Source organism: Polyodon spathula, chromosome 7, assembly GCF_017654505.1.
Source record: "Polyodon spathula isolate WHYD16114869_AA chromosome 7, ASM1765450v1, whole genome shotgun sequence".
NCBI lineage: Eukaryota > Metazoa > Chordata > Actinopteri > Acipenseriformes > Polyodontidae > Polyodon > Polyodon spathula.
The window spans coordinates 36,839,645-36,864,149 of record NC_054540.1 but is presented as its reverse complement, the minus strand read 5'-3'; the positions used below and the strand labels follow the sequence as shown (position 1 = coordinate 36,864,149).

The following is a 24,505-nucleotide window of genomic DNA, read 5'->3' as shown; positions in this document are numbered from 1 at the left end:
GCTAAATTTGTAGAATATTTCAGGATTGTTTTTGTCCATCTTTTGAAGATATTCTGTTTTAACCATCTGTGAGGCGAGAGTGTATTAAATGGAATGTCCAGACAGTAATTTATGTGTACAGAAATAAAATAATTTATTTTTATTATCTATACACAACAAAACAATTAAATAATAAAAGAAAACAAAATGGCGTGAGGGAGGGAGTTCAGGGGTGAAATCCAAAACAGATCGTGAGAACTCGTCTTTAATCGTCTTCGTGGCAAACCATACATAAACAAAAGAAAAAGACAAAAGAAATGTTAGTGTTTTCAAAAATCCCGCTGCACCAAACTAGTCTCTCCCTCCACTCGTTACTCCGCCTATTTTACTTTCGGACCAACCCCGAACACAGTAGTACGTTCCCTTTAGTATGTAATGTCCCGCCTCTGTAGTCAGTGGAACACCAATCCCCAACTGACAAGTGTCCTTATCCTTCACTTGACTCCAGTGGCTGGAATTTACATACTCGTACTTCCGCCCCTCACCAAGGTGATGCCCCTCATAAAGATGACTTTCACCATGGTCACGAGATCTTGGTAAGGGAAGTCCCGAGTTGGTTTGATGCCTTCTACTGTCGGGAGGCTGAATCATAGACCGAAATCCCTTTGACTCATCACACCATCAATAAATTATCAAACAAAATAAAAACACAAATAAATGTAAAAATAATAACAGACACATGAACCTTCCCCTTCCTGTACTGGACAGAGCAATATTTCTGATCGGTGATGCAGCTGGTGTCCTTTTCATTGAAGACATTTTATAAAAATCGTTGATGCAGTGTGCTCAATTGTTAAACTAAACCGGCTGCCAGGTTTCTAAATGCAGTGTAACAGGTCATGTGTCCAAAAGGCAAATGTTTGCTGTACTTATTTTTAAGTGAAAAAAAGTGTATATTTACAGTATTCTTTCAGAAATGTCTATTTTCATGGTGAGCTACATATTACGCAGCAATGGGTACATTTCACATGAAAAAAACACAGCTTTATAAGTTAATGTTATATTCATATCTGATTGATATGTAGGAGTTCGACGCCGCGGCTAGGTGACATCCTTCAGAAGCTGACCCCCTTTTTGAAGATGTACGGAGAATATGTGAAGAACTTCGACCAGGCCATGGAGCTGCTGAAGGTCTGGACAGACAGGTCTCCGCAGTTCAAAACCATCATCCAGGACATTCAGGTACAGTGACAGACCACTGCAAAACCATCATTCAGGACATTGAGATACAGTGACCACTGCAGACAGGATTATACAGGAAGAATACTGCAGCTGTCTGCTCAAAGAACAATAATAATCTGAAACAAATACACACTGGAAATGTGAAAAAATGTCAAGTTATCAAAAGTGCCCAGCCATTTAAAGTGGAGATATCAAAAACACAAGCCAAGTTTCAAGAAACCAATGGGGCAACCTTGCCCAGCACAAAGCAAATAGGCACAACTGTACAACCGATGGGGGTGAAGGTTGCCCTAATTGTTTCTTCTAACTTTACTTGTGTTTTTCAGGCACAATAAAAGTAGATCGAACCCATGAAAAACACAAGCCAAGTTAATAGGAACAATTGGGGCAACTTGACCCCCATTGCTTTTTTAACCTCCTGTCGTTTCCAGCCGCTGTCAAGCTCATCACATCCATGCTCTGCAACCCCCGAAAACAACAGCACACATTCTCCCCACTCATTCACTCACTCCCCCTTCCCATGCTAAATAACGACGTGACCCGTTCACCTTACAATACATGTAACATAAAAGACAGACAAGACAAACTGAACAGACAAGTCCTGCAACAAAGCAATTATCGTTATAATATTTTTTACCTTTATGTACAAAAATCTTCACTAATATACAATTGAACAAGAACTGTTGAGTATTTATTTTCGTTTCATATGACAGTGAAAAATAAATAAAGAAATATCAAAATAGATAAATAAATAAATGTCTTTGTCTTCATTTAAGTATTCATTTATTTAATTATTTATTAATGTTTTACTTTTATCAAATATACAGGCTATCCTTCAGCATAACTAATTCTCAGAAAAATTTGTGTTCCTTTTTGTCCAGTGGGGACCACAAATAGCATTCCTCTCATCAACCAGTATCAAGAGAAACCGTACGTCCTTTCGCCAATAGGGACCACAATTAATGTTTCACTGACAGGAAACCAATATTTTTCAAGCTCAAGATCAGAATGATGATGATTATTAAGAAGATGAGTGATGACTTCAAAAAATATAACAGTCTTGAAGTCTCAGCTGGCTGACTTCATCTTTCAAAATACTGCTTGTCTCAACTAGAGGTCTTCACAGGTCCAAATTTAATCAACCCAATCCACAAACCAAGTTGTTATTAAACTCAGATGTCCTGTAATATACATATGCATGGATAAAAGTGCCTGGGGTCTGCAAAAACATACCTTGGGAGAAAAAGGAGGACATTTTTATCTTACTTTGGAGACTTATTTCTCTTACTGTATGACAGGTATTAACTTTTTTGTTCTACATTTCACCTAATAGTCTTGGGAACTACAAATCTACTTTTGCTGCGCCAGTATCTTGAAAACACATAAACTATCCTTGCTGTATAGAGAGCTGATAACTTGGCATGAGGAACTACAGTTGCCAGGCCCTACTGTACTAGATGAAGATAAAGTTAATGAACCCTGAGGCTAGTATCTGTTGGGATTCTGCTCCCATGCATCAGTCTGAAGATGTCCAGTGTTTTGTCCTGTGCTGTCTGAAGGTGTCCAGTGTTTTGTCTTGTGCTGTCTGAAGGTGTCCAGTGTTTTATCCTGTCTGAAGGTGTCCAGTGTTTTATTGTGCTGTCTGAAGGTGTCCAGTGTTTTGTCCTGTCTGAAGGTGTCCACTGTTTTGTCCTTTGCTGTCTGAAAGTGACCAGTGTTTTATTCTGTACTGTCTGAAGGTGTCCAGTGTTTTATCCTGTCTGAAGGTGTCCAGTGTTTTATCCTGTGCTGACGGCAGCTCTGCTGTGCTGTGTTGCAGAAGCAGGAGGTGTGTGGGAGTCTGACCCTGCAGCACCACATGTTGGAGCCGGTGCAGAGAGTGCCGCGCTACGAGATGCTGCTCAAGGACTACCTGAAGAAGCTGCCGCAGGAGTCCTCGGACCGCAAGGACGCAGAGAGTGAGCCCAATACCACTCCTTATTACCCACACCGGGAATAGATCTTAATGCCACCAGGACTGAAACAATCCAAATGGGACTAATATCATCAACTCTAATAGTACTAGCAAGCGCCTTCAGTGCATCTCTTTCTTGTAGAATAAAACCAAATGTATAGCGATGATATTGCATCTAAAGAGTAGCCAACAGCATTTAAATAATACATGTAGTTACTTTTAAAGATGAAAATATACTAAAAAGACAAATGCACTGTAATAGATGTTAATTTTCTCAAAGTCCATTTATTTTAATGATTTCAACAATGGCAGTATATTTATATCCAACACTGTTTAAGCCGATGGAATAGATGCAGTGTGTTTTATGCTGTCTGTTAGAGTTCAGGCTTTGGTATTGTGTATTCTGAAGTCTTGCTTTTGTTTTTGTTTAGTTATTTATACTAGTCTTCAGCTTATAAAAGAAAAATCACATGACCCTGTGCTGGATTGCACAGTGATTTATATTGATTTTAGGCAGAAGAGTTTCCAGAACACAGGTTTCAGATTGTAGAAAGGAATCATTACAATAGGAATTTGGTCAGGACCCCAAAATCATGCCGAATTAGATTGCCAGTTTGTAGAGGGGATGGATTACACAAGGCTTACTGCATTTCCTACTTACCTACCCAGCAAACCAAAATTAAGTTTTAACAATTGTCTAGGCCATTTAGTTTATCTTGGTTTTACTTTGGTTGAGTTGTAAAATGGAAAAAATAACTTAGAGGGTTTTTTTTTCTTCAATGATTGTAAATTTAGTGCTCAGTTTTATTAAGTTGTGTCTGATCTTCACAGTCCTGCCTCTGCTGTGTCTGATCTTCACAGTCCTGCCTCTGCTGTGTCTGATCTTCACAGTCCTGCCCCGCTGTGTCTGATCTTCACAGTCCTGCCTCGCTGTGTCTGATCTTCACAGTCCTGCCTCTGCTGTGTCTGATCTTCACAGTCCTGCCTGTGTCTGCTGTGTGTGTCTGATCTTCACAGTCCTGCCTCTGCTGTGTCTGATCTTCACAGTCCTGCCTCGCTGTGTCTGATCTTCACAGTCCTGCCTCTGCTGTGTCTGATCTTCACAGTCCTGCCCCGCTGTGTCTGATCTTCACAGTCCTACCTGTGCTGTGTCTGATCTTCACAGTCCTGCCTCTGCTGTGTCTGATCTTCACAGTCCTGCCTCTGCTGTGTCTGATCTTCACAGTCCTGCCTCTGCTGTGTCTGATCTTCACAGTCCTGCCTCGCTGTGTCTGATCTTCACAGTCCTGCCTCTGCTGTGTCTGATCTTCACAGTCCTGCCTCTGCTGTGTCTGATCTTCACAGTCCTGCCTCTGCTGTGTCTGATCTTCACAGTCCTGCCTCTGCTGTGTCTGATCTTCACAGTCCTGCCTCTGCTGTGTCTGATCTTCACAGTCCTGCCTCTGCTGTGTCTGATCTTCACAGTCCTGCCTCTGCTGTGTCTGATCTTCACAGTCCTGCCTCTGCTGTGTCTGATCTTCACAGTCCTGCCTCTGCTGTGTCTGATCTTCACAGTCCTGCCTCTGCTGTGTCTGATCTTCACAGTCCTGCCTCTGCTGTGTCTGATCTTCACAGTCCTGCCTCTGCTGTGTTCACAGTCCTGCTGATCTTCACAGTCCTGCCTCTGCTGTGTCTGATCTTCACAGTCCTGCCCCGCTGTGTCTGATCTTCACAGTCCTGCCTCTGCTGTGTCTGATCTTCACAGTCCTGCCTCTGCTGTGTCTGATCTTCACAGTCCTGCCTCTGCTGTGTCTGATCTTCACAGTCCTGCCTCTGCTGTGTCTGATCTTCACAGTCCTGCCTCTGCTGTGTCTGATCTTCACAGTCCTGCCTCTGCTGTGTCTGATCTTCACAGTCCTGCCCCGCTGTGTCTGATCTTCACAGTCCTGCCTCTGCTGTGTCTGATCTTCACAGTCCTGCCTCTGCTGTGTCTGATCTTCACAGTCCTGCCTCTGCTGTGTCTGATCTTCACAGTCCTGCCTCTGCTGTGTCTGATCTTCACAGTCCTGCCTCTGCTGTGTCTGATCTTCACAGTCCTGCCTCTGCTGTGTCTGATCTTCACAGTCCTGCCTCTGCTGTGTCTGATCTTCACAGTCCTGCCTCTGCTGTGTCTGATCTTCACAGTCCTGCCTCTGCTGTGTCTGATCTTCACAGTCCTGCCTCTGCTGTGTCTGATCTTCACAGTCCTGCCTCTGCTGTGTCTGATCTTCACAGTCCTGCCTCTGCTGTGTCTGATCTTCACAGTCCTGCCTCTGCTGTGTCTGATCTTCACAGTCCTGCCTCTGCTGTGTCTGATCTTCACAGTCCTGCCTCTGCTGTGTCTGATCTTCACAGTCCTGCCTCTGCTGTGTCTGATCTTCACAGTCCTGCCTCTGCTGTGTCTGATCTTCACAGTCCTGCCTCTGCTGTGTCTGATCTTCACAGTCCTGCCTCTGCTGTGTCTGATCTTCACAGTCCTGCCTCTGCTGTGTCTGATCTTCACAGTCCTGCCTCTGCTGTGTCTGATCTTCACAGTCCTGCCTCTGCTGTGTCTGATCTTCACAGTCCTGCCTCTGCTGTCTGATCTTCACAGTCCTGATCTTCACAGTCCTGCCTCTGCTGTGTCTGATCTTCACAGTCCTGCCTCTGCTGTGTCTGATCTTCACAGTCCTGCCTCTGCTGTGTCTGATCTTCACAGTCCTGCCTCTGCTGTGTCTGATCTTCACAGTCCTGCCTCTGCTGTGTCTGATCTTCACAGTCCTGCCTCTGCTGTGTCTGATCTTCACAGTCCTGCCTCTGCTGTGTCTGATCTTCACAGTCCTGCCTCTGCTGTGTCTGATCTTCACAGTCCTGCCTCTGCTGTGTCTGATCTTCACAGTCCTGCCTCTGCTGTGTCTGATCTTCACAGTCCTGCCTCTGCTGTGTCTGATCTTCACAGTCCTGCCTCTGCTGTGTCTGATCTTCACAGTCCTGCCTCTGCTGTGTCTGATCTTCACAGTCCTGCCTCTGCTGTGTCTGATCTTCACAGTCCTGCCTCTGCTGTGTCTGATCTTCACAGTCCTGCCTCTGCTGTGTCTGATCTTCACAGTCCTGCCTCTGCTGTGTCTGATCTTCACAGTCCTGCTGTGTCTGATCTTCACAGTCCTGCTGTGTCTGATCTTCACAGTCCTGCCTCTGCTGTGTCTGATCTTCACAGTCCTGCCCGGCTGTGTCTGATCTTCACAGTCCTGCCCCGCTGTGTCTGATCTTCACAGTCCTGCCTCTGCTGTGTCTGATCTTCACAGTCCTGCCCGGCTGTGTCTGATCTTCACAGTCCTGCCTCTGCTGTGTCTGATCTTCACAGTCTTGCCTCTGCTGCTTCTCGCATTGGGCTGGCTATGGTGCTGTGGTTCTCAGGTCTTACAGTATTGTTTTATTTCTGTCTATCAGAGACCTCCCACTCAGTATGCTATTTCTGGGGGTTTCTGCAGTGCTGAAAAGGATGTTGGTTCAGTCAGTTGCAGCAGTATTGTCTCGTTTCACAGACACCATGCATGTTAAACTGCTTTACCTAAGTTAACAAGGTTAACAGGGTCTGTGAGACCAGTTCAAAGTGTTATTGTAACAAGTGGCAATTAAATATTTTCAGTCATAAATGAAATACTCTCTGCAAAAATATTTAAAAATATTGTTTTAGGTTTACTAAATAAAATTAAAAATCATTAAGTACCATTGTTCTAATTTTGAAGAGCTACTTTGTAATTTGTTGGAGGATTTTAAACTGGTTTAAACAGGATTTTAATCTCCCTGTCACTTTAGCAGTTTTTTAAGACACACCTGATCTTGTTACCGATACACTAGCAAGCATGTATTAAAACCTGGAATGGGTGAAACTGTTATTCAACTGGAGTCTTATTTCCATCCCTGCAATGCATTAATTGTTGTTGTCAATTGCCTGTCCAAGATTAGATTAGGAATTTGGTTGCTGATTGCACCTGTAATTCTTCATTTTGTGTTATTTAATTGTTAAATTATGTTTGAACCGAATCTATTGTTTTTAATCTTTTCCAGAGTCACTTGAAATTATTGCTACTGCTGCTACGCACTCAAATAGCTCAATTCGAAAATCAGTGAGTGCATTTTTTTCTATATATATGTATATAAAAAAAAAAAAAAAACCCAGAGACAATAAAAATACAGATTAGTACTAATTAACTAGGGCTTTTGATTTTCTGTGTTTTACCCTGTCTTTTATACTCTCCTTTAAGAATTAAACTGTATGCATATGGACATTGTAAACACCCTGTTCTTTCTCATCACCCCCTGTCCTGAGTGACACAGGGAGTGTGGGGAGCACCCAGGGTTACCCCCTGTCCTGAGTGACACAGGGAGTGTGGGAAGCACCCAGGGTTACCCCCTGTCCTGAGTGACACAGGGAGTGTGGGGAGCACCCAGGGTTACCCCCTGTCCTGAGTGACACAGGGAGTGTGGGGAGCACCCAGGGTTACCCCCTGTCCTGAGTGACACAGGGAGTGTGGGGAGCACCCAGGGTTACCCCCTGTCCTGAGTGACACAGGGAGTGTGGGGAGCACCCAGGGTTACCCCCTGTCCTGAGTGACACAGGGAGTGTGGGAAGCACCTAGGACTGATATTCTTCTGGTTTCACTCACAGGAAAATCTGAAGAAGCTTCTGGAAGTGTATGAGATGCTGGGTGATGAGGAGGACATAGTCAACCCTTCCAATGAGTTCATTAAAGAAGGACAAATCCAGAAGCTTGCAGCCCGCAACACCTCCGCCCAGGAACGATACTTGATCTTGGTAAGTCTGTAATCAAGACAAGCATCCTGACTTGGCAGGAACTCCAGAAAACTCACCACAAAAGTAGTCCCATTTATTTGAACTACACACTAAGCTGAGTAAATTTATTTAATTGAAACATGTACATCTTTATTTTTTTCCTCTCAGTGTTTTGTTTTGTTTTGAGCAGAACAGACAGGAGGAATATAAATAAATCCATAACTGTCTCGGATTTCAATAATGTTTTATGGTCTTCAAGCCGCACAACACTCCGAGGTGTCCATACATTCGACGTATACGGCCACCCAGTCAGGCCTTATTGCACACACACACACACACACACACACACACACACACACACACACACAGCAAAAACCATTATTGAGGACTACACAAATGAGTAAATTTATTTAATTGTTGTGTCAATAATATTGATTGCAGAGTCTTCAAGCCGCAAAATAGGACAGGGTGGGAATATAAAAGTTATTTACCATGACGGTCTCATTTCAGGTTCTATGGTCTACACACCAGCCGTTGGGACACATCCGACGGTGTCCATACATTCGGTATACCACACGTGTGCACACCACACACACACACACACACACACACACACACACCACACACACACACACATCATACAGTGCCCATTTTGTTGTGTCAATGCCTCAGAGTTTCATGCACTTAAATGAGGATTTTTTCCACTTATCTACACACCATACTACACACTGTTAAGGTGGAAAAAAGTTTTTATTGAGAAAAAAATTATATATTAAAAATACAAAACTGAAAGATCATAATTGGATAAGTCTCCACCCCCCTGAGTTAATACTTGGTGGAAGCACCTTTGGCAGCACTTACAACTGTGAGTCTGTTGGGATAGGTCTCTACCAACTTTGCACACCTAGATTTGGCAATATTTGACCATTCTTCTTTAAAAAACTGTTCAAGCTCTCTCAAGTTCCTTGGGGAGTATTGATGGGCAGCAATCTTCAAGTCATGCCACAAATTTTCGATTGGATTTAGGTTGGGGCTCTGACTGGGCCACTCAAGGACATTTACCTTTTTGTTCCTTAGCCACTCCAGTGTAGCTTTGGCTGTGTGCTTTGGGTCGTTGTCATGCTGAAAGGTGAACTTCCATCAGCAGCAGGTATCCCTCAAGGATTTTTCTGTACTTTGCTCCATTCATTTTCCCCCTTCTATCTTGACAAGTGTCCCAGTCCCTGCCGATAAGAAACATCACCATAACATGATGCTGCCACCACCATGCTTCACAGTAGGGATGGTGTTCTTTGGGTGATGCACTGTGTTGGGTTTGCGCCAAACATAACGCTTTGCATTTAGGCCAAAAATTTCAATTTTTAGTTTCGTCAGACCACAAACCTTTTTGCCACATGGCTACAAAATCTCCTGAGTGTTTTTTTTGCATACTTCAAACAGGATTCAAGGTGGGCTTTTTTGAGTAATAGCTTCATTCTTGCCACCCTACCATACAGGCCAGATTTGTGGAGTGTTTGGGATATTTTTGTCACATGCACACTTTGACCAGTCTTTGCCATAAAAGCCTCCTGCTCTTGTAAAGTTGCCATTGGCCTCTTGGTAGCCTCTCTGATCGGCCTCGCTCGGTCATCCAGTTTGGAGGGACGGCCTGATATAGGCAGGGTCTTGGTGGTGCCATACACCTTCCACCTCTTAATAATCGTCTTGATCATGATCCAAGGGATATTCAAGGCCTTTTGATATTTATTTGTACCTATCCTCTGATCTGTGCCTTTCAACAACTTTGTCCTGGAGTTCTGTTGAAAGCTCCTTGGTGCTCATGGTTGAGTCTTTGCTTTGAAATGCACTACCCAACAGAGGGAACCTACAGGAACTGCTGAATTTATCCTGAAATCATGTGAATATATATATATATATATATATATATATATATATATATATATATATATATATATATATATATATATATATATTTAAAGCTTGGGACTTGCTGTCTGTAGCTTGGTGTTGTTTACATTATCGTCAGCATATTTTAAGTGATTGGAAGCTGAAAGTATTTTTTTAAACACCCTTTTCTTATACCAGTACTGTACTAGTTTATTAAAGTAGTATTTATACTAGTGCTATTTTAATAGCAGAACATTCACTGGCAGCTCTGACAAACTGGAACGCGGGCCTTAACATATTCAAATCTATTGATACAAAGTCCCCCAGCTTTCCTGAAAAAATCTGCGTTTCCCTAGTTTTTCTTTTGTATTTTTTATGCTGTCATTAGTATTAAACCTAGTAAATATAGTGTTATAGCAGATTCTACTGTACTTGTTAAACTGGGACTTTGTTAAAAAAAAAAAAAAAAAAAAAAAAACCTAATATTTGTAGGGGGACCCCAACTGTTGTTGTTGATTTCAACTTAGGCACTGTACATAAGGACTAGTAAGTTTAAATCAGGACTAGAATGTTTCATTTTGTTAGTTTCTAACCCTGTATATGTATGTATGTATGTATGTATGTATGTATGTATGTATGTATGTATATAAGGCTCTCGATTATAACGCGCGTAGTGGTGTTGTTCAGACTATAAACAACGTCTCAGTCTAACAACCATTTGTGTCTCTCCTTTTTGATACAGTATCTGAACTGAAGAAAAGCTGCGCTGGCACTTTATAACACTGGCATCTTATACAGTATTTGTTTTATAACTAAATAAATATTAGGCCTATTAGGTTATCTTTTCTAAAGTTTTTTTTTTTTTTTTTTTTTTTTTGCTGCGAGAGAACGTTCAGCTTTGCTTAAGCCCTGCTCTGGCAGCCAAACCTGGGGCGATGCCACTCCCTCTTCCTCTCGCCTGACCCGCTCTCCTTCGAACTGAACTCCCATCGTTGTTTAGCCAGGCTATTTATAGTAAAAACTGCTAATTAAAATGATCCATTTTTTTTTTTTTGGTAAAAAAATATAGCATTGATTACATGGTGTTTTATGTATGGTTAATTCACGGGAAGTTACACGGCGCCCCCCCACCCCTTCCCCCATGTATAACGCTCTTCGTTATAACGTTCATATTGTGTGTGTCCTGAGACCTGCGTTATAGCGAGGGAGCACTGTATATATGAGAGAGAGATGTATGTTTTCATTGTTCGCTCTGCTTTGACCAGATTCCCTTTGAACACATCTTCTAAATAAGTGAAGAGCTGCAGCTTCTGTAATTGACAGTTTATGATTGAGGGGATTGAGATACATCTGCTGATAGAAAATGATCACTGCAATATCAAATTCAATGAATCTACAGTAAACCAGTGGTGTGAAACCAGAGGCCTACAGGCTGCATGCAACATGCAAATAGGGTGAACCTGTGGCCCCCGGACATGGAAGCTTAATTAATGGATTCAGGAAAGCCAAGGTTGTGTTCTTCTACCACGTGAGACTTCAAAATAGGATCATGAAAAATCATTCTCATTTCTCAGACAATTTATTGAAGGTTTTGTTTCTACTTTCTCCTTGCAGTTTAACAACATGTTGCTGTACTGTGCGCCAAAATTCAGCTTAGTGGGGCAGAAGTTCACTGTCCGGAACAAGCTGGGCATTGATGGCATGAAGGTGCTGGAGACCATAAATGAAGACTATCCGTACACCTTCCAGGTGTCTGGGAAGGAACGGACACTGGAGCTCCAGGCCAGGTGAGAAGTAACCGGAGACCAGAGTCGACCTGTATAAAAATTTACCACAGTATTTTTGCACTGTAATTTTGCACTTTTCCCATGCTCTTACTATGAATTTACTATAGTTATCATGGTTTGCCATGTTTTTTAATATTCTTTACCATACTGCTCTGGGCTTTACCATGCTTTCACTATGATTCATTACACTTTGCTATGCTTTTACTGTAAGAAGCTTAGTGTCTCGCTAATCCAAACCAGCTGGGACCAGACCACGTTTAGTTATTTCATTTTGGGTACTGATCTGTACAGCGTTAAAAAAAGAATTGTTTAGTCTTTATATTTTCTGTTTGTTTGTATGGCTATATTTTAGTCAAAAATCAATCAAAAAGAGGCATCGAATTTACACACTTGGCACACAATAATCTATATTATTGCATGTCATTATCACTGCTTGGTCCAGGTTAGCGAGAGGCTGCTGTGAGAACTAGGATGCTCGTCCATAGCTATTAAACACTCAATAGTGATGAAGTTAGAAATACGCAAAGAAAATTAATAAATTCACTAACAAAAGTTAGTCTTTCTGAGTGACTTCAATGCAAAATGAAGTTTAAAATCTATATAGAAGCTGAATCTGTGTATTTCATCCAAGAAGTCACTAGATTGGAGGTTGGTATCATGACTTGTGTAGAAGGTAGAAGTTCAAAAATACCAAGAGTATCTCAGGTACCACTGCAGTCATATCCAGTAAAGAAAAGGGTTAAAGAAGTCATAAGTGGAAACCAACAGCATTGGAATATGTCCCTTTGGAGGAATGAACCTGTAAGTGGTCTCTTACCAGGTTTTATAAACACTTAACAACTTTGGAGCTGCACCCTTTACATCTTCACTAAAGAGCTTGCAATACACTGTTGAACACTGACACTTTAAAATGGTACAAGAATGGGTTAGAAAATGTAACCTCACTCATAACTGCTGAGAGAATGACAGCTAACAATTTTAGTTTATTTGTAGTTTTTCAAAAACAATTCAAAGTTCAATGTAAATGTTAAGTTTGTTCACTTGTAATATCTGTGTTTCTTGTCTCTTGATTATTAATGAATATCTCGTTTACAATTTTAGCTCTGAACAAGACAAAGCCGACTGGATAATGGTAGGTTTTTTAATGTTGTCTTTTATCCATTACCTCCATTAAAACTCAGTCAAGAGTTATCAGTTAACCCGTCACACCAGCTTTGTTTGTTGTCGCCAACACACTGTCTAAACGAAGAGGCGCCACTGCAGGTCTGTGCCAGTGTACAAATACAGATTGTGCTGCTTTATTGAATATTAAAATTAAAGCACATTTATTTGTGTTTGCAGGCCTTCCAGAAAACAATAGATATCTTTCATCAAAAGAACGAGACCTTCAAAATGGCCACAGCAAAGGAACTGGAGGAGCACTCTCTTGAAGTTTCAGTAAGTCTTTCTGTTCCTGTTTGCTTTTCATTGCACAGGTTTAATAAGAAACTTAATGCACCAAAAGTGTCATTTCTTGATCAGATACTTGACAGTGTAATGGAAAAGTATGGCAGAAATCATGATAATCAATGATACTGAATTGAACCTCTGTCTAATTCAGAGCTACACATTTTAAGCCAATTTGCATATTTCCGCCTAAGTGGCGGGTAGACTACAAGGCTTGGTGTCTGGTTGTGGGTAATCACTGAGGAGGTGAGATAGTGAGTGGGTCAATACTCTGTCATGCTGCGGACTATGCATTGTTTTCTTTATTTGTATTCTCTCTGACTTTGTCATATTTGTGAAGTTGCATTGTGATCATCTTCTGATCAACACCTACAAATAAAAGGGGACTTTGCTTGCTTGCTTGCAAGAGTCTCGCGGATGTATTATTTTCAACAGTGAAGACTGCTCCCTGCGTACAGTTCTTTATAATATGTAAAACACACTGTAGCCATTATAGAAACTCAAACCACCTCATGTGTTTTATTGCATCGTGTAAATATGCAACTGGTTTTGCACTGACAGATCAGCCCATTGGATTTATGACTATTGGTAACACATGTTAAACTACAGATTGAAATCAGCTGAAGGCAAAGTGTTTTCTTCTCAGACTGCAGAGCTGGGGAAAAGAGCCCCGCGCTGGATACGAGACAACGAAGTGACCATGTGTATGAAGTGCAAGGAGCCCTTCAACGCACTGACCAGGAGGAGGCATCACTGCAGAGCATGTGGATACGTGAGTACAGCGGCGTCTCCAAGAGCCTTTACAAACATTTTCCCATGTCTATACTAAATATTTACTACCGCTTACCATGTCTGTTAATATGCTTTACCGTACCACTCTGTGATTTATATTGCTTACCAATGCTTTACCATGCTTTCACTGTGCTTTGTTTACTGTGGGAAACTTTTATAAGAGTGTTGTCATTCAAAGCCCATATCTCCGTTTCCCCCCATAGATGCTATGGGTGGAAGTTTCGATAGTCAGAAAGACCCTTCTTTGCCCCTTGGCTAACTTGAAAAATTATCTTTGTCTATAACTCTTCTGTAGGTAGCATTGTAATTGTAGCTGGCTTCAACATTAGTTAAATGGGGAAAACAGCAGTGTCTATTAGAACAGAAAAGATGACAAAAATCATCTGGTTATCAGTATATCCAAGTTTTTCCCATAGAACCAGAATGTTATAAACCAGGTGGTTTAGCCCAGTTTCAGGTACAATACAACACAGAGTTTGTAGACAAGCATCAGGGGATTATTTTCTATCACAGCGTGACAAGTGCGAGTGGTGTGCTACATAAATGAAATATCCAGACAGTATTAGTCTCCCAGTCTTCGTGGGGCATTGGCCATAACTTTAAATACACACAGCAATAACCTAACCCTAAACCTAAGGTTTGTCTGGTATTATGGTCACGTGGTAGGGGTGTTGAGGGTCAATGAAGCACTACATAAATTACTACCCTGTGTGAGCTACGCTGTGGGAGCCTTTGTTCTGTGGCTATATACTGTTGTAACAATTTAATTATTGATAATTTAATGTTTATCTGGGTTGATTAGTTCTCTTACTAACAATATTTAATTGATGTGTTACAAAGATTGAGGATTTACTATGAAAACACATACACGCTCAGACACAAGGAGTGGTTAATCAATAGTAATATTTTATTAATTACACAAATAATAAACAGAAATCAGAAAAGTTAGAAAGTAAATCTCTTAGTCTCTCTAAGCACAAAATGAACAGGCAATTGAAATATGACACTGCAGCAGTAAGCAAGCAGGTTGTGACATAGTAGCTTGCTCACACACACCCATCCAAGCACACAGCCTCAACTGAGGTGATGCAGACAATCTTAGAATATATCACATTATGCTTATTAATGGCATATAAATTAAGCATATGGCAAGTTTACTTTTAAAGAAATTTTTCATTCAAAAATATGAGGTAGATTACTTATACTTCATCAAGTTTCACTGAAAGTTATTTCCCACGCAACGTGAGCAAACTAAATAATTAACAGTTCATTTCTATGTGAATGTGTTACATTTAATTAATTTAGTTCCATGAAAGGAAAATGCAACTGGAATTATACTCAACGGTTCCTTGAAGCGTAGACTTTTGGTTTGCTGGTTTGGAAACTCAATCTGTTGAAGTGTCCAGTACAAAAACTCTCCTCTCAGCAACGATGTCTTCAAGCCCACGTTGGATCAAACTTGGCAGCAAAGCTTTCAATTCTCGATAGAATCAAAAAACATCTGCAACTTCAGTCCTCGATGTAGGGTCCACAACAGCGCCCGTCCGCTCTGTCCTCTTCAGCCCGACGTGGCGAGAAAGAAGGTAGTGCAAATGTCAATTTTGATGGGCAATAATTTCCATTTTGACCTGAGTTGCTTTGTTTGATTTCAGGTTGTGTGTTGGAAATGCTCAGACCACAAAGCTCCGTTGGAGTACGAAAACAATAAAATCAACAAGGTTTGCAAAGACTGCTACTTCATTTTAATGGGACGGTCCGACAGCGAGGAGAAAAATGACAGTAAGAAGAAAGGCATCTTGGAGGTATGAAGTGGGATTTAATATTGCTGCAGAACTCTGGAAAACACTCACTGCTAAGCTATTTAGGACTTCAAAAACAGCCATCTTAGATGCAAGAGTAATCTGGTTAGCAGTGGTGGCTAACATTGTGTGTGTGTGTGTGTGTGTGTGTTATTTCTACATAGAACAAGTTTTAGAACAAGACCGTGTAGACATTGAGCTTTTCAGGCCACTAGATCGTCTGGAATAAAGTCATTGTAATGTATATATATATAATGTGTGTGTGTGTGTGTGTGAGGTATTAGTTATACACACACACATTACACAATAATACAATACAGACAGCACATCAAAAATAGGACATCATCAGTGTGTTTGATGAGTTATAATTATTAATTACACAAGGTTCCTACAATTAAATTTTATCTCAAAAAAGAGTACAATAAAACCTAAGAAAAAAATAACAAAAAACCAAACCTGGGACCCTGCCTCAGTTTACTGTAAATGACAATCTGCAGTTCTACTGTAGGTTATGGGCAGTCAATGAGAACAAGAATCACTCAAATGCAAACCCGTAACAATGTTCTTCTAGTAGTTTATTGTAAAATATTGTTACGATATGCATGAACGATTATAAATTTACCGTATAGTATATATATATATATATATATATTTATATATATATATATATATATATATATATATATATATATATATAATAAATTATCTATATATATATTATATATATCATTATATATATACATATTATACTACATATATATGTGTTACGTGTGTGTGTGGTGTGTGTATACATACAAATTTAAAAAATATATATATTAAAAAAAAGAGTAGTAACAGGCATGATTGTCATATGTCCTGTAGATTGAGGCCGCTGAAGTCTCTGAAAACAGCATTATCTGTGGATTCCTGCAGTATACAGACAAGACAAAACCGTGGCAGAAAGCTTGGTGTGTCATCCCCAGAAACGAAGCGCTGGTTTTGTATTTATATGGCGCCCAACAGGTAAATCACTTCTTTATTTTGCAGTATTCTTAGTGCAATATTGTGACATTCCATTCCACCCAGTGAGCTCATGGAGAAAGCATTAAACAATCCAGTGTTGTCTAGAACAGTGATACGTGCCAATCCTTCAACTTTCTACCTGTTTCTACTTGCTTCCATCCTATTTTCCAACTGGATTCTCCCTTTCTCTTACCTGTACAGTTTTAAGTGTGAGGATGCAGTGTTCAGCGCTGTTTTAAAAGCATAAAAGGAATACTTTTGCCTTTTTAATAGATATCATGTGCATTCTGAATGATTCTCTTTTGTCTCTGCTTAGTTCATAATAGTGAATCATACCAAAAACACAGAATATCAGGGTCATGAAAATAATTTTTACCAGTGGTGCCTCTGTGCAATGTGTGCCTATGATGGCATCCAGCATAACATGATATATTGGTGAAGGAGCTTAAGTCAATACAACCTACAGTATTTCTATTTTGTTCCATTTGATAATTCTTTATTTAATTGCCTTTTATTTCCTATTTTGAAATGAGTAGTAAGGTATAAGACAAAAAAGAGAAATGACCATTCACGCAACCTAATATCAAACACAGCAATGTGCCCTTGGCTAAAAAAACAACCTTTGTGGTCCACTGACTTCTACAAACCACTCTGTCTCCCCCTTGCAGGATGTGAAAGCCCAGGCGACGATTCCTCTGCTGGGGTACACGGTGGAGGAGAGCCAGCGCAGCGGGGACCTGCCGCACAGTTTCAAACTGACCCAGTCCAAGTCTGTGCACGGCTTCTCAGCGGAGAGCGAGGAGCTCAAAAACAAGTGGCTGAAGGTCATCAAGCTGGCGGTGATGGGGGACTTCACTGAGCCCGAACCCGAACCCAGCACAGACCCTGCAGCCTCACAGGACAGCCTGCCAGACAGTCTCTGAAACACACCGTCCTGTGAATATGCATGGGCTTTCTATACTGTGCACTGTCTGCTGTTTGCTCCCTAGGTAGATTTAGTTTTTTTCGCATCCACCTCTGTTCTCAACAATACAATCTGAGTACTGATACGACAGTTAGTTATTTTAGTAGGTTTGTTTATTTTAACACTAGGAATGAGAAGGAAAAGAAGAGCTGTTTGGATGGGCCAACTTCTGGATGTGCACTAAGACATTGTAAAAACGTCAGCTGGGAACACTTGTCACTGCATTTGAGGCAAGACAAAGAGATGAAGTCTGACATATTTCTGACATTTTCTTATTCTTTGTGTCTCATCTTATCTCAGTAATCTCCAATAATGCACAAGCTTGCACAAGAACAAAGAAGAGCTTCTACAGCAAAACAGTGGCATTTCTTTGAATACTTCTTTCAAATCATCTGCGGTCTTTATTTTGTGCTGCAAGTCTGTTTTTAAAAGCTTTTCTTGAAGCAAAGTAATTCTTGCAAGGATGTGACGCGACTCTGGAATGCAACTTACCTCCAGTGACATTCAGATTGGGGATTTTAAGCTTGGATGACCATGTCATTGCTTTATCCATCCATCAGTCTGACTCCACAGAGAGGATGTCTGCCACATGAAATGAACATTATGTAAAAGTATATTGCTTTACCCAGTCCTTAAGTTACTTTAAAACAGAGTCTGCTTTAAATGAATCACAGTCCATCCACAAGTTAGGGAACAATTAATAAAATGAATTGATTTAGAAAATGTACACTGGCTGTGCGGCGTGTTATCTTACTGTGTGTTGCCAAGATATAAAAACGTCCACTTCTAAAATGATTTAAATTGTATAGCCAGTGGAATTTATGAAGTGAGCAAAGGTAGCTAGTGGGAGCCCACACTGGAGTGCATACCCCAATCACATTCCTAGAGAGGAAATGGATTGTAATAATTTTGAAGTGCTTTTAAATGTTGTAACAGCATTTTATTTGAACTAATTTATACCAGTGTGGAATTGCATATTAGTAAACGTGTCCAGTCTCCTTTTCTAAGTTAAGTTATTGATTATGTTTTTATACAGTAAAGAAATGAGAAATACAGCTACATTTTGATACTGAAATGTGACTATGGTTCTTGAACAAGATTAAGATTAAAAAAATGTATAAATTCCAAATAAATGAATAAATGCCATATTATTTTTGTTGTGGTTGGTTATTGTATTTTGTGATGCTTTTTCCACCTCATCAGTCCTAATGTAATTTTACAGTACTAATGATTTAAATATCTGTATAGTTTGTTTTTGTCTTGCAATTCATTTAAGGCTGTTAATTATTGGGGCGTGTTTAAATAAATGTAAAACATTTTAAAAAAAAGATAAACTTTGAATGTAAAATAATAGATTATATATACATATATGGCCGTGATTTTCAGAGTTATTTGAAAAATTACGCACTTTAAATTGTCGAAATGGACAAAATGTGTACCTTGTAAAATAAACCATAAAATGATTGTCATTTTGGATCTTATTCTTTTCTTTATAATTACAGTTACACTACATGTATAATGTTTTATAGAGCAATTGCACATATATTTATGTATATCACATCTGATTTTTACATATGCTATTGGATGATTACAGTCAGAAACAGTGGAAAAAGTCTGATACGAAGAATGCCAGCTAAGAAAGTTTTGTGTCCCAGGTTGCATTTTTCTGTTCTCAGTGTTACTCACTTCTTCACATTATGCAGAGAATACAAAAACCACTAGAATGGATACCCCTGCCCCTGCCCCAGGTAGGATAAAGCCTGGTATTGACCTTCTTTAGTAGAATCAGGGTATAAGGAGGCTTCTGTATGTAGGTAAGTATGTAACATTAATACATGCAAAGTTCTTCAGAATCCATGCAGATATACTGCAGAGCTGCAAAAAAATGTATTGGAGCACAAATAAGTGTCCCATCTATCAGTCATTTTCAACTACACAATAAGAGGAGCTGTGGAAATTGCACTAAAGCTTATAAAGAACGGGATAATTATTTTCAACTCCTTTTAACTTTGTCTTTAAATCCATGGCGTCCTTTAAAATAAAATGTAGTCATTTTAGACAGTAGTAGGTGCTTCATGAAACTGTACCTAAGTGTTGATATTCCACTCATTCGCAGGCTGCATTATAGCTGGAATGTGACATTTTCCCCTGGAAGTCTGTAATGGGGGGCTTGTTACATGTGTGAGTCTTCACTAAACAATACTGAGGCAGACACAGAGCATTGGGTGTTGACACACCACACAGTCGCGCAGATTTAATAACATACAAGTGCTAACACTACGGTAACCAGCAAGTGGTAGCCTTAGTGTCACATTTATAAAAGAAAACAAAACAAATCCAAAAATAAAAGTTTGCCACACAAATGGAGAGCGCCAATCTATCTAAAAGGAACGTCCCGCTCCAGGAGTCTACTACTCCATGCAAACCCTCTCTATACACTGTTTGGGATCAACCTCCCCTAAACTAACCTTCTTCTGGGCTCCTGGAGTCTCAGCCTTCTCACACCGACCCCTGCCTCTTCACATGGCCTCGGCTGGGCAATGCCTTCACGAGCACGTCTTGTAGTTGAAGGGTTCTGTAGTAGTTCATCTTGTGGAGCACTCTTCGGAACACTCTCCTGGGTTGTGGTCGTGTGCAGGGGTAGATGCTCCTGGGGTTGGTGCTGGCTCCATAGCTTCAGCTCCCGAGTTGATACAAGTCTGCAACACAACGTGAAACAAAACACAACAATCTTTTGCTCAGCACCTGTCTATGGCTATGGCCGTACAGTAGCCTCAAGCTGTGGTGCAGCCTCCCCGGACACATCCAGACAATCGGGACCGATCAACTCGGCACCGGGCAAGCCTAGCTGCTCAATTAGTTCCTTAGCAACACGTCTCCTGTTGCTTCCATAAAGGCACACATGCAGTCAAGAACCAGCAACAGGGTCTCCCCTTCACAAGGCCTAAATAAAAGTATTGTATTAATTGTGACCATTTTACAAATTCTCTCCAAAGGCTCTGTCTGACTGTGGAAATAGGATAAGATCTGGTTACTTTGAAGTTCAAAGTACCCTTTGGACTTGGGTGGAAGAAAAGGTGCTATTTCCCCTTTATAGAGCGGATTTGGGTATAGGTGTTAAAAACACGATCACAGACGACATGCAGGTTCACACAGACAAGGTGTCGGGCTTCGGCTGGGGGAAGGAGGGGGGCTGGTTTTGCCTTCTATTGTATTTCTGTACTCTTTATCCAAGCTGGCATTGAAGGTTTTTCGATCAATAGAGAGTCCTGTAGGATACCTACAGTATTGTTTTGTTTGAAGATTTGCAGTTCACATCTGGTTACGTTCTGTATTGTGCATCATTGTATTTCCTTATTGTTCCGTTTTTATTGAAAATCACATCAAGAGGACTGGAATTATTATTTTTGAGAAATAAATGAACATTTTATTATTACAAAGGTTTCTCCCAAAAATCAACCAACTATTAATACATGGCTTTTGTATAAGTATTGTAAATTATTTTTGCTCTTCCTTCCAAGTCCACTCTTACCTCCGCAGGAAACCATCATAATTCATTATGGGAGCAAAGTGGTGGCACTGTTGAACTGGTGACACATACTCTCTGTGTGTATATACAGCTGTTTCTATGGCAACTGCGTTAGCACCACTCTTCTAAACCGACAGCTGCATTCAGTCAAATAAATCAACCTCTCTGAGATCAAATCAACTGCCTGGACCAAACAAACACTAATTTCCTCTTTTTCATTTCCTTTATTTACATGGTTTTACTGCAAGTGTTTTTGGTACAGCAAACTGCAACGAAAAAAAACTAGACATTTAAAACAACAGTTTGAATGTTCCCAACGGAATTCCATTAGATGGGTCAAACCTCCACACACATGAGTGTGACTGGGTGTGTGTGTTTGTAAAAACAGCACACAGAGCCTCCAATGCCTTTATAATATTTTCAGTACAGATTAGTTTTGTTCCTAGGGTAGTTTACAGACTGTAGCAAGGTTATTTGTATTACGTGAAGTCCTTTTTACAATAAAGAACTTCAAAATCTGCCAATGTTGTAGTTTTAGTTTAATGTAACCACAAGTTAATATGTGTGTCTCTATATTTCAGTGCATAGGTTTTTGTCACAGCCTTGTGCTAGTAAAAATAATCCTATACCATGCGGAAAAGCTAATTAATATTACTTATATAATATTAGTTATATATAAAAGTCTATTGTGTTGAAAAGCCCTTAATGTAGGCTACTGTATATTCTCACATTATCCAGCAGGCAGCAGGGATCACTATTCAGGCTAAGTACTTAAAAATGTACTTAGAAATGTCCTCAAAAGTGTAATTCAGTGATCTCCTAAATCTGGACACTGACCAGTGGTAGCCACAGACCTTAGGAACGAGGATCAGTTTTTTTTTTTTTGGTTTTTTTTTTTAATAAATACAGTGAATGTTTTTGACTTTACACCAAATTGTTTGACGGGGATGCAGGCTTGTCTACTTCAGACTCTTTACTATAATCTGTGTGAAGAAGGTTGTCGTCCGAGAGATCTGTCAACCCATCGACTGTCCTAACCACACCACCAAATGTTTGTAAGAAACCGGAAGCAGTATTTTGATGCTATTGCACTGCAATCACCACACCGTCAACGGCTTCCCGGCAGTACTGTGCAATCACACCCTCCTGTTATTTACTGTTTACAGCAAACTATCCATTTATCATTATTTCATTTTTGTTAAAATTAATGACCAATTCTTTTTTTCTGCCGGTATGAATTTTTACAATTTGCAGCAACTTTTCTTTCTATATATATATATATATTTTTTTTAAATAAAACATTCACCAAGTGTAATGGGGAACATGTACATTCAGTACGGTACTGAGCTTTTACTCAATCAAAGATTGCGAAATATTATATGACTGTTTCAAGCTGGTCAGAATAAACATGGGTGCATTTAACCACTTAAATTAACACTAAGCTGATTTCTGTTCGAAACATTGAATGCTTTATTTTTTCATTTTAGAAAAATGATGCAAACTCTGTACTGCCGCAGAAGCTTATTCAAATATGTGTTTTTGTCTGGGATGTTCATTGTGTTTTGTAGTTGTAGAGAGAACTGGAACATGTGCTCCAGCTAAAACCCAGAAGGAGATGAACACATACAACTATGTAAAGCTGTTTTAATGTTTATTTTTTTGCCATTAATGCCCAGCTGGGTCATTAGCAGCCAGGAAATGCCCTGCCTGCAGGTATTTATTATTGCTATTATAAACCATTTAAACTTTTAACAGCAATAACATTAAGATTTTTAAATAATTTTTTTATTTTTCTATGTGTCCTACGGTGCTCTTGTCCCGTGCCGCTACAGCGGTTCTTTGACGGTGCAATTCCGCCTGTGAACAGCGAAGCGAACAATTTTTTCTCAACAAACACACCAAACATTAAAAAATCTAAATCAAGTTTTGTTTTTAATTTACTTAAGACAGGGAAAACATTTAAACAAAGACCGTTGTGTTTCGTCCGCTATTAGCAAAGAAAAGTAACAGTTTTAGATAGGTAAATATAACAAACTGATTCTATAACTAACATTATTATTAAACAAAGTATATTCATTTCAAGATGAATTGCAGGTTTCCTGTGAAAGGGCAGTTTTGAAAAATAGCAGGTATGTTCATGGCTGAGATTTCTGAGGGTGTGTGACAGAGATAGAATGATGCTTGGTGTTAGATCTCCCTCCCGACCTGAGAGGGTACAAGATAAAGGGAACAGAATACCCTGGACTAAAAGGCAAGACACTTTATTCCCGTGGGTAGGTGGAAGTCGGCTGGCTAGAAAGGGACCGAGCTACGGTACCCAAACTCAACGACCCGAACGGGAAATGTCATGGCATCCACAGATTGAAGGAGTGGATGCGCTCGTTAACCAAGGGGTCATGACCGAGGGTATAAAATAGGGGCGTAGCAAATTAATCTGTTCCTTTGTAAATGGTTAGAAAAACAACCTAAAAGGGAGTCTCTTTATTTAAAAGAAACCGTGAGTGCTCTGTTAGTCTGTCCTGTAAACACTGTTTGTTTGTTTTGTCTGTTTTCAAGATTACTAGCACAATCCGGAGCTGCAGCTGCAGGCCAGCATTAAACAGGAACACTAGCACTTTCCACAAGCACTTAATTCAGCACTGAGGGAACAGTATAAGTGTCTTTGTGTTTTGTGTGGGTGATAAAACTGGACTTTTGGTTGCGGGTCAAACCCGTGGGATTATACAAACTTAAGTGATATTGCTTCCATCATTTATTATTTACAGATATTCGACATGAGGCTCTGGACATTGTAAACCATTTCAATAAACAACCTTCCACCTGTTCGTAATTGTCTGCGTGACTAATTCGCTCTGCACTGCATTGCACAAAGGCTGACTGAGTAGAACACGTGATATTGTATATCAGTAAAAAGATGCTCCCTCTGGAGCGCAACTACTCCATAGTCGAAAAGCAGTGTTTAGCCATTAAATGGGCTACTCACTCTTTACGATACTACCTGCCAGGATATTCATTTGATCTTGTCACAGACCATGCTCCACTCAAGCAGTTAAGCACAATGAAGGACAGCAATGCCCGGATAACTCGATGGTATCTGGCATTGCAGACCTTCATGTACCACATGGTACATCATGCAGGGATTGGTAGATTCAGCCGAGTGTTCCTTTCGGCTCCACTCTGAACGGTGGGATACGTGACAGAAATACAATGAATCTTGGCTGTAAACCTCCCTACCTGTGAGGTCGATAAGCAGCGAGAACAGAGTTTTTTGGACAGGCTGGTCTGACAGTTCTTTCCCATGGTCGGGAAGCCGGACAGTCTGGAAGAAG

At 40.3% G+C, this 24,505-nt stretch overlaps 1 protein-coding gene across 3 annotated transcripts in view; it reads left to right on the top strand.

The window, feature by feature from the left end:
• Positions 1–19,095, top strand: part of LOC121318604 (FYVE, RhoGEF and PH domain-containing protein 4-like) — a 160,334-nt gene extending 141,239 nt beyond the window's left edge. For all 3 annotated transcript variants that reach the window (XM_041255465.1, XM_041255467.1, XM_041255464.1), the window contains exons 7-17: positions 1,065–1,221; positions 3,041–3,179; positions 7,244–7,302; positions 7,845–7,991; positions 11,472–11,644; positions 12,746–12,776; positions 12,986–13,081; positions 13,737–13,862; positions 15,535–15,684; positions 16,543–16,683; positions 17,352–19,095. In XM_041255465.1, coding sequence (XP_041111399.1) covers positions 1,065–1,221; positions 3,041–3,179; positions 7,244–7,302; positions 7,845–7,991; positions 11,472–11,644; positions 12,746–12,776; positions 12,986–13,081; positions 13,737–13,862; positions 15,535–15,684; positions 16,543–16,683; positions 17,352–17,606 — 1,474 coding nt within the window. In that variant the 3' untranslated portion in view covers positions 17,607–19,095. The remainder of the gene's footprint in view (positions 1–1,064; positions 1,222–3,040; positions 3,180–7,243; positions 7,303–7,844; positions 7,992–11,471; positions 11,645–12,745; positions 12,777–12,985; positions 13,082–13,736; positions 13,863–15,534; positions 15,685–16,542; positions 16,684–17,351) is intronic.
• Positions 19,096–24,505: the final 5,410 nt, after the last annotated feature.